Genomic DNA, 14,990 nt, shown 5'->3' on the forward strand with positions numbered 1-14,990 from the left:
ATGCTACATTTATTTTGAACCCCACTCATTATCCTCATTTCTTTGCAGGTACACTGTTGCTTTATTTTCCTGCCTCAGTTGGCCTTTTCACTAGCACCCTGCCTTCCCAGAATGTATTAAGCCTACATATCTTTCTAGGCCCTGTATCTGTTTTAGTTCTTATGTGAACTATTTCCTGACACCTTTAGTTTAAAGCAACCTTGCCTTCTTTTAAGTCCCCAAAGATAACAATTCCCAAAGTCTGTTGGCAGAGCACTAGACCTTCAACATGTGCAAATCAGAATGCCCTGGTCAAATATACTCAGGAAATGCTGTCTCCTATTGGAGAATGGTAATGGTGATTAACCTTTTTATTCTGCTTAAATTTATTTACTGCCATTTCTTTTTTTAAAGAAAAAAATTTTTTTTAACATTTATTTTTGAGAGACAGAGTGAGACAGAGCACGAGTCGGGGAGGGGCAGAGAGAGAGAGAGGGGAGACACAGAATCCAAAGCAGGCTCCAGGCTCCTAGCTGTCAGCACAGAGCCCGACGTGGGCTCGAACTCACAGACCACAAGATCATGACCTGAGCCAAAGTCAGACGCTTAACCGACTGAGCCACCCAGGCACCCCACAGGTCATGATCTCATAGTTATGAAATTGAGCCCCGTGTCAGTCTCTATGTTGGGCATGGAGCCTGCTTAAGATTCTCTCTCCCCCCTCTTCCTCTACCTTGCTCATGCTCTCTCTTTCTTTCTCAACACCCCCCCCCAAAAAAAAAACAAAAAAAACACCCGAAAAACCTTTATCACAGCTATTTTCTGGTTTCAAAGCATCAGTGGCCCTTTACCAAGATGTTTAGTTAACCAATATAGTTTAGAATGTAGTACAGCTCTGTTACAGGTCATCAGATAAGGAAAAAATTATTAATATAAGATCAGTACTGACCTCATGGAGGAGGTCTGAGGTAGAAATTAATAGTTTTTGGTGAATATTTAAAGAAATGAATATATGAATGAAGATTCTCCTACATATTGTGTTGGAGTAAACCCAGAAATTTTCTTGAAATACGAGTTTATTTGAAAAATGTATGTTTGTAGTCATCAGCTCTTGAGTATCTCTCCTGTACATGGAGTGTTTCCCCTTTTGAGAATAGGAAGATCTGTTTTATGAGCCTTTAGCAAGTACAAACTATCAGTGAAGTTAAAGATGAATGGGAGACTGAATCATTATTACTCTTTCTTAATGCTTTTGTTTTTTCTTTTTTACTTGATATCCCTTGGGACCTTTGCCATGTAGTCCTAAATGCTTCCTTCTGCATTGCTGGACCCACCGAGTAGTTGAAATAAGTGTTATTGAAGTGTTAGTCTCTCTTGTATTCTGTGAATTGTGCATGATAAGAAGAAGAGATCTGGAGGGATCGGCAGTGTATATAGTATTGGAGTCAGGTGCCTTTAAGTGACATACAGCTTTATAAGTAAGTCTTGGTCAAGTGGCTGGAGGCCCCAGGAAGTGAGTTTTTAGTAATACCTGATTCATTAGGATTATTACTTATTCTCTCAGTGTGGTGTTTGTAAAATAGCTCTCATGATATCGGGATGCCATAAAGTCTATTTAATGTGAAGGTCATTAAATCTGAAAGGTATGTTACTAAAAAATATTGAAAACTGGGGTAGTATAAAAGTACACCTGTCATTTCTGGGGATAAATAAAATGGAAATAAGTGTAATAAACTGTGCTTTAAAGCCCAGTGATGTCTTTTGAGGACAGATGTTTAGTATAGTTGTCAGAAGGCAGGATAGTGCATAACCTTGGGAGAATAGGACTGGAGGGTATATGAGATTGGGCTTTTGGGATTCTATAAAGTTTTGGGGTTTTTGTTTATTTTGTTTCAGGTACTGCATATGCGTGTATATGTTCACTTTGTTGATTTGGGAACTTATGTGTATATATACATATTGTACTGAAATATATAGTTTACATAGAAAAAGAGTTGAGAAAGCATCAACAGCAATGACAACAACAAAAGTCTGTGATTTTCTGAATACTATCCATTGTAGCATTTCACAAGTCTTCCCAACCCCTTCATCTGTGAATACTCTGACCAATAGTGGTAACACACCGCATTTCCTATTTCTGTGGAGAAGTATCTCATTGTTAGTTACATATTATTTTACTTGACTTGAAAACCCTAGAGATTGGATTTGTGTGAATGATGTAGGGTCAGTAAGATTGATAATATTTGTCAAATATTTGTATGAAGGAATGTAGCTTCTTGTCTCTGAAATGCTGCTTCACCTAAAGTGATTTATATCAACATGTTGAACAAAATTCAGAATAACCTAATATTTAAGATCAAGGAACAAGCGAGCCATTTCCTAACTTGATAGAAGCTTTTTTTTCTTTAATTACTGCCATCTTCCTACTGTTCTTTTATACAGACTGAAACTTTTAGCAGGTGAAACGAGTCATGTTTATATTTGTTTCTCTAAATTTGGGTTATCCCATGAGTATAAGCCATCCTGCCTGGGGCACTGAAAAGATGCAGCTGAGCCAGGCGGCATACTGAAAATAGCATTCGTTGTAGTCCATTTGCCTGTGCCACATAGTATATTTCTCCAGTGATTGGTTTCTAGTTCTTGAAGAATTAGGACCAAAGCCCACATAGACTGACATATTCTCTGCTTAATGATAATGTTTTGATCATGCAAGCATTTGATTTCTAAAGTAGTTTGAAAAGCTCTTGTATAATACGATTGTGAGTGCCTTAGTTATATATGAATACAATGATGGGACTGTAAAATAAGTAGAGACACCTGTGTCCATCAGAGAAGGCATCATGGGAATTTGTGACAGAGGGTGGAAGGATCAGGTAAAGAGAGCTGATAGAGAACTAGAAAGGGAATGCAGCCAATATAATGAGAAAGGAGACACCTTTGTATTTGCCTGTATAGAAACCGTGGCCTTGAGCAGCTGTCTGGTGTGGAAATTCAAAACCCATGTATGATTAAGAAAACAAAAGACAAGGACTGATAGATGTCATTAGCAGTCATTTCCAGTGTGCTTAAATTGAAAGTTAGATATGAAGTCTCTGGAGAGACCAGAGGATTGTGTAATAAGTAACTCTTTTCAGTGGCCTCTGTATTTACTTTGGGGAAGAAAATTTATTCCTTATAATCATAATGTTATTTCTTAGTGTTACTATGTGTATTTTTGATTTATGTTAATGATGAATTAACAAATACAAGGAATGAATTTAAAGGATCTTAAAAATGTAGGATTATTTTTAGTTTTGGAAAGAAGAAGCTTCCTTTTTATGTTTAGAACCAAATTTGTAACATTTTTTAGGAGAGATGGGCAGGTTAATGTGAGCTCTAAGCTCAGGACAAGTTAAAAGTCAAATCTATCCCTCTTCTTTCAGGTTCCCATCTCTATACTGCCATGATGTTTTCACAGCCTGGGCAGTTGCCCAGTACAAAGTGGACACTCAATGGATATGTGTGCAGTGAACTAACTTGTGACTTTCCTACCTCTCCACATAATTCCTACACATTTAACCCCACAATGGCAATACTCTTAAATTCATGATACATTTATATACATGAAAAATAAAGCAAAAATAAGTCAGAAAGCTAATGGAACTTTAAGAAGGTCATTAATCAGGGGTGCCTGGGTGGCTTAGTCGGTTGAGCGTCTGACTTTGGCTCAGGTCATGATCTCACAGCTTGTGGGTTCAGGCTCTGTGTCGGGCTCTGTGCTGTCTCCCTCTCTCTCTCTCTCTCTCTCTCTCTCTCTCTGCCCCTCCCCCACTCGTGCTCTGTCTTTCTCACTCTCAAAAATAAATAAATGTTAAAAAACAAAGAGGGTCATTAATCAGTTATAAGAAAGTCAAATTAATCTCTTAAAGTGGCGTTTAATATTTTATGTGCTTATATGTCTTTTTGAGAGGGTGTTGAGAGTTTTTTTCTGGACTTCATAGAATATGTGGTCTTTTGTGACTTTTTTTTTTTATTGAACATAGATAATCATAGTTCATGTTGTAGGATGTCGGTTCTTTTAAAAGGTTTTTTTTTTACATTTATTTTTTTAGAGCAGGTTCTTAAAAAATTTTTATTTATTTATTTTTTTGAGAAAGAGCATGTGTGCAAGCTAAACAGAGGGAGAGGGAGATAGAATCTCAAGCAGACTCCACACTAGGGAGAGCCCGGTGCAGAGTTCGCTCTTAACAAACTATGAGATCATGACCTGAGCCAAAATCAAGGGTTGGATGCTTACCCAACTGAGCCACCCGGGTGTCCCAAGAGCAGTTTTAAGTCTACAGCAAGACTGAACAGAAGATACAAAGATTTCACTGTCCCTATACATGCATAGTGTCCCCCATTTTCAATGTTACTTATCAGAGTGGTACGTTTGCTACAGTGACACATCATTATCAACTGGAGTTTGTAGTTTACCTTAGGGTTCAGTCTTGGTTTTGTACATTCTGTGGGTTTGGATAAATGTATAATGACATATATCCATCATTGTAATATCATACAGAGTATTTTCGCTGCCCTAAAAATCCTCTGCTCTGCCTGTTCATCCCTGCCCTCCCCGCCCCAGCAACCACAGATCTTTTTGTTATCTCCATGGTTTTGCATTTCCTAGAATGTCATATAGTTGGAATCGCATAGTACATAACCTTCTCAGATTGACTTTTTCTGTTTGGTAATACAATTCAAGTTTCTGCCATGTTCTGCCTGACTTCAAGATTTACTATCAAGCTACAGTAATCAAGACAGTGTGACAGTGGCAAAGGAATATACAAATAGATAAGTGGAACAGAATAGAGAGCCCAGAAATAGATCTTTGACAAAGGAGCAAGGGTAGTACAATGGAGCAAAGATAGTTTCTTCAACAAATGGTGCTAGAACAACTGTACATTCACATGTGAAAAACTGAAGCTAGACACAGTCCATACAGCCTTTGTAAAACTTAACTCAAAATGGATCACAGACCTAAATGTAACACACAAAAGTATAAAATTTGTAGAAGATAACATAGAGAAAACCTAGATGACCTTGAGTATGGTGATGACTTTTTAGATATAACACCGAAGGCACAATTCATGAAAGAAATAGTTGATAAGATGGAATTAATTAAAATGAAATACTTATGCTCTGCAAAAGACAGCATCAAAAGAATGAGAAGGCAAGCCACAGACTAAGAGAAGGTTTTTGTAAAAGACACATCTAATAAAGGACTGTTATTCAAAATATACAAAGAATGCTTAAAACTCAAGAAGAAGCAACTGAATTAAAAAATGTGTCAAAAACCTCAACAGACACCTCACCAAAGAAGATACATAGATAGCAAATAATCATATGAAAAGATGCTCCACATCACATGTTTCTAGAGGAAGTAAGATTAAAACGAGATACCATCACACACCTATTAGACTGACTAAAATCTAGAACACTGACAATGAACACCAAGTGCTGACAAAGATGTGGAGTAACGGAAACGCTCATACATTGCTGGTGGGAATGTAAAGTGATACAGCCACTTTGGAGGATGAGTTGGCAGTTTCTTACAAAACTACACATATTCTTACCATACAATCTAGCAATCACACTCCTTGGTATTTACCCAAAGGAGTTTGAAACTGACGTCCGCTTATAAAACTTGCACAGTTGTTTATGGCAGCTTGATTCACACTGCAAGCAAGATGTTCTCAGTGGGTGGATGGAAAAATAAGCTGTGGGATTTCCAGACAACGGGATGTTATTCTTCATTTCTTTTTATTGCTGAATAATATTTAATTGTGTGGATAATACCATATTTATGTATTCATCAGGTGATGGACATTTAGTTTGTTTCCATTTTGGGACTATTATGAATAATATTTTCATGAATGAAAGGTTTTTGTGGGGACATACACAGTTGACCCTTGAACAACATGGGGGCTAGGGGTGCCAAATGCACACACAGTTGAAAATCCACGTATAACTTTTGACTCTCCCAAAACTTGGCCTACTGTTAATCAGAAGCTTTATCAATAACATAAGCAGTCAATTCATACATATTTTGTATGTTTTATGTATTATATACTATATTCTTACAAAGTAAATAAAATGTTAGTATGAAAATCATCAGGAAGAGAAAATACATCTACAGTAGTGTTCTGTAAAAAATCTGCGTAGAAGTAGACCTGTGTAGTTTAAACTCATGTTGTTTAAGGGTCAACTGTATTTTCAGTTATCTTGGATGTAAGTATTTGTGTGGACATGTGTTTTCATTTCTCGAGTATGCAATGAGGAGTTGAATTGCTGAGTCATATGGTAATTCTATCCTTAACTGCTTGAAGAGCTGCCAGGCAGAGTGATTGCACCAGGTTACATTCCCACCTTCAGTGTATGAATGTTCCAATTTCTTCATATTCTCACTAGTGATTGTTACTACCTTTCTTTGATTATAGCCATATTATTAATATCTCATGAAATGCTATCAGATTGTACTTTAGATTTGTGTTTCCCTGATGGCTAATGATGTTGAGCATCTTTTCATGTGTTCATTCACCAACATATATCTTCTTTGTCAAAATTTATGAGTTATTTGTGTTTTCTTTATCAAGTTGTTACAGTTCTGTTTATATTCTGGATACAAGTCAGTTAGACATATGTTTTGTAAAACTTCCATTCTGAGTTTGTTTTCTTTCTTAGTGATGTCTTTTGAAGCACAAATGTTTTAGTTTTGGTGAAGTCCAATTTTTCTATTTTTTTCTTTAAATTTTTTTTTATAAATGTTTATTTTTGAGAGAGAGGGAGTGCACAAGCAGGGAAGAGGCTGAGAGGGAGGGAGACACAGAATCTGAAGCAGGCTCCAGGCCCTGAGCTGTCAGCACAGAGCCCAGTGCGGGACTCGATCTCATGAACTGTAAGATCATGACCTAAGTCGAAGTCGGATGCTTAACCAACTGAGCCACCCAGGCGCCCTACTTATTTTTTTCTTTTATCACGCATACTTTTGGTGTCATATCTAAGAAAGCATTGCTTAATCTAAGGTTATGAAGATTTACCACTATGTTTTGTTCCAAGAATTTAATAGTTTTAACTTTTTTGGTAGTTTTATGGTTTTATTAACACAAATATGACATGTACAGAAGCTGTTTGTCTATTCATTTTCTTTGCTGTGCAGCCTGGCCTTGGGATTGGTGGCTCTAATGGCCAGCTGGGCTACTCTTTCCATAGTGGCTTTGTGGTTCTTGGAGGAGACACTGTGAGCAATCTCTGCACAGTAAGATTTGTTACACATCAGCAGCACTTTATGACATTGTGGACTAGGAACTTCCAGAAGCTACTGGACAGCATGTGCTTTGTTTTGTTATTGCTCCTGTAACCAGTGTTGGGCATCAAAATCTGGCTCTTAAATCTTCTGCACACCCTGTTGTCATTGCCTCTGGGTTTACACCGGTTGCACTTAATTTCAACATATCAGTCTGACGGGTGTCGGATGAACTTCTTGGTCCTCTTTTTTATGCTCGTGGACTTCACCAGAGGTCTGAGGGCAGCTAGGAGATGGCTGCCACCCTGCAGGCAGTGCCAAGGAAGAGAGCAGTACTTTTAACTTTTTGATTTAAGTCTTTGATTCATGTTAATTTTTGTATGCACTATGTGTGAGGTCAGGTTTCAGTTTCATTCTTTGGCATGTGGATATGGAGGTGGCCCGTCATCATTTGTTGACAAGACTATTCTTTCCCCATTGACTTGTCTTGCTACCCTTGTTGAGAGTTAATTGACCATAAATGCAGACATCTGTTTTTTTCAAAAAGGTCTGAAATCTTTTGAGTTGTCTTTATCAAGAAAAATAAGGCAGAGTGTTACAGAGAGTAGTTAAATCCTTTGTTTTTCAAAATGGGATCAGGTCACCTCCCCATTAGGGATCAACCTTATGGGAGGATGCCATCTAAAATTGTATCAGTCTCCTGTGCCTTTAAAAATATTTCTTTAGTAATGGAGGAATCTTCATTTAATGTGTTATTCTTGGATTTTACCTTTATTTCGATTTGGAAATCTCCGTATTTTTAATATACAGTTCTCTTATTTTATTCACAAACATTGTAAAACATGTTGGAATTAGTCCTAGTATTATAGAGATTGGGTTTCCCCCCCCTTGTTTTCAAAGTTTAGCTGGAGGCAGTGGTTAATTTTTAAAGGAGTCATGCTTATAAAGTTGGGATAGTGCTGAGTGGCTGATGGTCTGGTGATTCCAGCTGTAAAGTGTTTTTTGGAGAACAGAAAAACAATTTGCTTTCATTCTAGTACATAATAATTCTTGAGGTCCACTGAGTTTGTAAAAACATTGACTCAAAAAGTGAAATGAAGAATTGTTAACTACATTTTTCCTTTAGTATCTTCTAGTATTTGGAAAGGAGAATATACTTATTAAGATCTATTGAGATGAAATTGTTACCTGAATTGAGTGATAGTTAGATTACATTGACTTTAAAGTTCAGGGCATTAGCCACATATAATGTAATGCTGAAGTTCACAAGTATTTATTTCTGTTTTTCATTTGGTTCTTTTTTTCATGACATTTTAAAAGGGGGAAGTTGTCAAAAAATATTTAAAAGGGGGAAATTTTCTTATAAGACATTTTCCAGCTCTGAAAATATCTATGCAATATGTGTTTGAATTAGTTTACTCAATGGGATTATAATAATTAAATCTATGTAGAGACTGCACAACATATGTTAGAGTGTATTGTCTTTGTACTATTTTAGTGGGCCTTGGTCCTTTGTATGTGTCCATAATATGTGGACACATTCAGTGGATATATTACTTAGAGGTCAGTTTTCCCAAAATCCAAAACATCCCAAACACAACCCTTTAAAGCTTGAAAGAAACAAAAAGTTGTGTTTTTTTTTTTAAGATGAGCAAAAATTAGAAACCTCATATTTGATTTGTATTTCATTTGACATATGGATCTTCTCTTAGGGCCATTATCTGCTTTATAAAATCTTTATCTTCTTTAAAAAGGAAAACTCAGGGTACCTGGGTGGCTAAGTCAGTTAAGTGTTCGGCTCTTGATTTCGGCCCAGGTCATGATCTCACGGTTTGTGAGTTCGAGCCCTGCATGGGGCTTCACACTGACAAGTGAGGACCTGGTTGGGATTTTCTCTCTCCCTCTCTCTCTCTCTGCTCCTCCTCTACTGGAGCTCTCTTTCTCTCTCAAAATAAATAAATAAACTTGAACAAATAAATAAAAAGGGAAACTCAAAATAGATGGCATTTGAAGGAGCTCAAATGAAAACTGCTATGTCATGGAAGCAGCAGCAATGTGTGCTTCTTTAGTGCTTGCGAACACAGTGGCACTAGCATTTCAGAATGGTGACTGTTGCTATTCAGAAGGCTTTCTGAGTCAGAAAGCATGTAATACATGTTTACAAAAGATCTATGTTTTTGAAAGATTCCTATTAAAAAAGTGGCTTTAAAATGAAAGATCTGGCTTTTAGGTGAGCACACTATTTGAGTATTTGAAAAGTTTTCTTAATTTGTTCAGATGTATTTATCAAGCTGCATTCAGGTGTTATTCTAGGCAGTGGAGATTCAGCAGTGAATGCAACAGACACAAATTCTTGACCTTACATACCCCCTAATCAAGTGGGAGGAAGATAGAAAATAAATTTAAAAATAATAAATATATCACAGAACATATAAATTATTTTTATTATTGAAAGTAAGTCTTAAGGTAGTTTATTGTTCTTTTTCTCATTAATAAGTGTGCTTTTGGATAAAAAATTATCATACATTGATAACTCTATTCCTCTTAGGGTCAGTAACACAGACCAGGACTTCTGCAGGGTAACACATTGTCAGGTGTGCAGTTTACAATTCAGGTCATGTTATTTTTTTGCTATTATGGTCATGATTCAGGTAATTTGGCTATTATTTTGCTACAAGAAGAAAAGGGTTTTGTTATAAAATCTTGTTTGTCTCAAGATTGTATAAATTTAGATTCCAAACTGGGACCTAAACTGTGAAGTAGAATACCTCAGTTTGATCCTCTGGTATACATTTTGGAGGAGAACATTTGTGAAAATATTAACCAGATACTTGTGGAATGATAAACTTGAAGTTCTTTAGTTTAGGCTTTTTGTGTTGTCTGATTTTGCAGTTGCCTTTGAGTAGATCCTTTAAAGCTGTTTTGTGACTCAGTGGAATATTATTTTGTGTAGTTGATGATGAGGGCATTCGACTCAAAGACCTAACTGGCATGGCTAGGAGGGGAGAGGAGAGCTTCTAGGATGACAGACATCACTTACTTGACTGAATTGTGGTGTGTCTTGGTTAGTAGTTCAGGAAGACGGCATTGGAGTTTCCATGCATTGATGGTGTCCACTATCACGACTGTATGATTTATTCTTCTTGAGAGGAGGAGCCACAAAGCAATCCTTCCTACTAGTTTGCTATTGGCTGGACTGAAAGCAGGAAGAATGAAGTAGAGTGCTTAATGTAAATACACAAGATTATGCAAATTAGTTTTCCATCATCTTTCCATTGAGGCAATCTTGGTGAATTACGTTGCCTCCCTGGTGCCTTACTTAAGTACTTGCTCTGTTTTTTTCTTCTCACCAGTGTATCATCATTTTCTTTTTAGGTGTTTGTTATCTTTTGCCTTTAAATTCATGAACCAATTGTATCCTTTTTCTTTCTTCTCTAAACATTGTTGCTTGACCTAAAAGCATTGTTTCCTTTTAGCTACTCTTTCTTGTTCTAGGAGTAACTGTAAAAAATGCCCAATTTTTGCTAAAAGTTATTACCAGTTGTTCCCAGATTTGTTTCTTATTGGAATGGTGCCAAAACCAAAAGGAAACTGTAGAGGGGGAAAAAGAAAGAACTTCACTTAGCTATTAAAATAATGACCAGTTTTATGGGAATTTTATGTGAGACTTGAGAAAATAAAACCATTTGGTTGTTTTGTTTTTATGGCATCAAAATATGATGCGCCAACAGAAAACTTATTAAGAAATATCTCAATATTGCCATTTCAAATTTTTCAGGCTGCTATCCTTGCCCAGGGCCCAACATGAATCCTATTGCTCTTGGGAGCCGTTGGCTTGCTTATGCAGAAAACAAGGTAAGGTGTGGCTCATGTTTGGATTGTTTGTAATGGAGCAAGTGTTGAAGAATTTTCCAAAGTTCATTGCCAACCAATAATGAATATTTAACTTACTAGTTTTTCTTTGGTTAGATTTTGGTTTTAATTGGGTAACCAGTAATTATCCTATCTCCCTTATTGCTTAGGATCAGTATTTGGTCTCAACTTTAATTTTCTAGGCTTGGTTTTTGTTTTTTGTTTTTAATTTTTTATGTTTATGTGTTTATTTAATTTAATTTTTTTATTTTATTTTTAATTTTTTAAAAAAATTTACATCCAAATTAGTTAGCATATAGTGAAACAATGATTTCCGGAGTAGATTCCTTAATGTCCCTTACCCATTTAGCCCATTCCCCCTCCCACAACCCCTCCAGCAGCCCTCAGTTTGTTCTTCGTATTTAAGAGTCTCTTCTGTTTTATCCCCCTCCCTGTTTTTATATTATTTTTGTTTCCCTTCCCTTATGTTCATCTGTTTTGTCTCTTAAAGTCCTCATATGAGTGAAGTCATATGATTTTTGTCTTTCTCTTGACTAATTTTGCTTAGCATAATACCCTCCAGTTCCATCCACGTAGTTGCAAATGGCAAGATTTCATTCTTTTTGATTGCTGAGTAATACTCCATTGTATGTATGTGCGTGTGTGTGTGTGTGTATATATATGTATATATCTATATCTATATCTATATCTATATCTATATCTATATCTATCTATATCTATCTATATACCACATCTTCTTTATCCATTCATCCATCGATGGACATTTGGGCTCTTTCCATGCTTTGGCTATTGTTGATAGTGCTGCTGTAAACATGGGGGTGCATGTGCCCTTTCAAAACAGCACACCTGTATCCCGTGGATCAATGCCTGTATCCCGTGGATCAATGCAATAGCTGGGTCATAGGGTAGTTCTATTTTTAGTTTTTGGAAGAACCTCCATACTGTTTTCCAGAGTGGCTGCACCAGCTTGCATTCCCACCAACAATGCAAAAGATATCCTCTTTCTCCGCATCCTCGCCATCATCTGTTGTTGCCTGAGTTGTTAATGTTTGCCATTCTGACAGCTGTGAGGTGGTATCTCATTGTGGTTTTGATTTGTATTTCCCTGATGATGAATGATGTTGAGCATTTTTTCATGAGTCGGTTGCCCATCTGGATGTCTTCCTTGGAGAAGTGTCTATTCATGTCTTTTGCCCATTTCTTCACTGGATTATTTGCCTTTTGGGTGTTGAGTTTGATAAGTTCTTTATAAATTTTGGATACTAACCCTTTATCTGATATGACATTTGCAAATATCTTCTCCCATTCTGTCAGTTGCCTTTTAGTTTTGCTATGTGTTTATTTTGAGAGAGAGAGAGAGAGGGAGGGAGGGAGAGAGAGAGAGAGAATAAATTCCAAGCAGGCTCCTTGCTGCCAGCACAGAGCCTAATGCTGGGCTTGAACTCACCAGCTCAGGACCTGAGTCGAAACCAAGAGTTGGATGCTTAACTGAGCCACCCAGGCACTCCTAGGCTTGGTTTGTTTGTTTGTTTGTTTACTTTTAATGTTTATTTTGAGAGAGAGAGAAAGACAGAGCATGAGCAGGGGAGGGGCAGAGAGAGAGGGAGATACAGAATCTGAAGCAGGCTCCAGGCTCTGAGCTGTCAGCACAGAGGCCGATGTGGGGCTTGAACTTACGAACTGTGAGATCATGACCTGAGCGAAGTTGGGTGCTCAACTGACTGAGCCACCCAGGTGCCCCTAGGCTTGTTTTTTTTATAGAGAACTTTACTCCATCGATCTTAGGTACAGCATTGATACTACTTTAATAGCTTCTGTGGAGCTAGAAATCAGGGGGCAGGAATGACTTAAAAAAAAATTTTTTTTAAATGTATTAATTTTGAAAGACAGAGCACGAGTGGAGGAGGGACAGAGAGAGAGGGAGACATAGAATTCGCTCCAGGTTCCGAGTGGTCAGCACAGAGCCCGATGTGGGGCTCAAACTTGTGAACCGTGAGCCCATGACTTGAGCCAAAGTCGGCTGCTTAACTGACTGAGTCATCCAGGCGCCCCTGGAATGACTTTGTTTTTATTGGTAGATTGGGAACTGAGGCATAGAATAATTTAATTGATGTTATGTGTCTACAACTAAATCTAAACAAGGGTTAAACTATTTGTCTTAATAATTAAATCATAGGTGATCACATTTTGTTGAATCTTTTAGTTGTTTTTATGTTTTATTTATGTCCAATTCAAAACCAAAGACAAATTGAATTTTCAGAAAGAAAATGTGAAATCTTTTTTATACCATTTAGTGCCCTTCATGTGAATATAGGATGAAATCTAAAAAATATTACAGACTTCAAAGAAGATTATCATTTTTTGTTTCATTTTAGTTTGCTTATATAGTTATATATTGAGATAATAGAATAATAGGAAATAATATTTATTGAAGAGTTCTTAACACAAATCTGGATATGGTAAGTACAAAAATTATTTGGAGAAACTACATAGCGTGTAAATCTCTGGAATTCACAAAATCAAGAAACTACTGAAGAAAGTTATTTTTGTAGATGAATTCCTTGATACTTTTTTCCAAAATTCTGTTTGCTACAGATAGATACTTTGTATCTTACTGAATGCCATGTTTATGCTCCATTCTGTCATTTCTCTTCATTTTCTAGTATATCTCATAAAAATAGCTCTTTACAAATTACTCTTTTCAAACAAGGCAAGAGGCATACAATGCAGTGTGGTAACATAATGGTGTCTTCAAATGTTTAAATATATAATACATTTCTTTGAGTGCTGGAGACATCCAACAAGAAGATGTATAAATTGTCCCTTGGTTCTTGTAGATATATTCTCACATGTGGGAAAGTACCCATTTAGAATTGTAGGTGATATGCAAATAGTTACATATCGTTTTCTAGCAGAGGAAACTCCCTTCACAGATACATACTGGGTGTGTGCCAGTTATCTTGCTTGTCTTGCCTTTGTAGAGATATGTGTTGATAATATCTAGCATTACATACAGAGATCAGAAAGTGTAGTGGCATTTATGGGGAGTTTGCTAATCAGATAGCTCTACCATCCTTTGGAAGAAATATTTTCAGATACATGTATTTCCAATAGCATTTATGTAAATGCTAGTATTCATTAACAGTTTCTGATTGTTTTAGTACCAGTGTCTGATTGCTTTGGTTTTGGGGCTGAGTGTGGAATTGCAAACTTAATTGAATTTTGGAGTAACAATCTTTTTTAATTAAAATGCTTTTTGACTAAAATTTTAAGCAAGACGCCATATATACTGATTGGGTTTGCCTTTCTGTGGTTCTCTTTATTTTATTTTATTTTATTTTTTATTTTTTAAACTTTACATCCAAATTAGTTAGCATATAGTGCAACAATGATTTCAGGAGTAGATGCCTTAGTGCCCCTTACCCATTTAGCCCATCCCCCCTCCCATAACCCTTCCAGTAACCCTCTGTTTGTTCTCCATATTTAAGAGTCTCTTATATTTTGTCCCCTCCATGTTTTTATTTTTGTTTCCCTTCCCTTATGTTCATCTGTTTTGTCTCTTAAAGTCCTCATATGAGTGAAGTCATAGGATTTTTGTCTTTCTCTGACTAATTTAACTTAGCATAATACCCTCCAGTTCCATCCACATAGTTGCAAGTGGCAATATTTCATTCTTTTTGATTGGCAAGTAATACTCTATTACTCCATTTTATATATATATATATATATATATATATATATATATATATATATCACACCACATATATATATGTGTATATATATACACACCACATCTTCTTTATCCATTCATCCATCAATGGACATTTCGGCTCTTTCCATACTTTGGCTATTGTTGATAGTGCTGCTATAAACA

At 36.4% G+C, this 14,990-nt stretch overlaps 1 protein-coding gene and 1 pseudogene across 1 annotated transcript in view; one reads left to right on the forward strand and one right to left on the reverse strand.

Annotated features, from left to right (window-relative positions):
* Window positions 1-14,990, forward strand: part of BCAS3 (BCAS3 microtubule associated cell migration factor) — a 629,762-nt gene that overhangs the window by 163,174 nt on the left and 451,598 nt on the right. Inside the window, exon 12 of the mRNA XM_043582630.1 lies at window positions 11,022-11,098. Within this exon, the coding sequence (XP_043438565.1) occupies window positions 11,022-11,098 (77 nt within the window). The remainder of the gene's footprint in view (window positions 1-11,021; window positions 11,099-14,990) is intronic.
* Window positions 7,133-10,236, reverse strand: LOC122486008 (annotated as a pseudogene).

The sequence above is a fragment of the Prionailurus bengalensis genome, chromosome E1 (assembly GCF_016509475.1).
Source record: "Prionailurus bengalensis isolate Pbe53 chromosome E1, Fcat_Pben_1.1_paternal_pri, whole genome shotgun sequence".
NCBI lineage: Eukaryota > Metazoa > Chordata > Mammalia > Carnivora > Felidae > Prionailurus > Prionailurus bengalensis.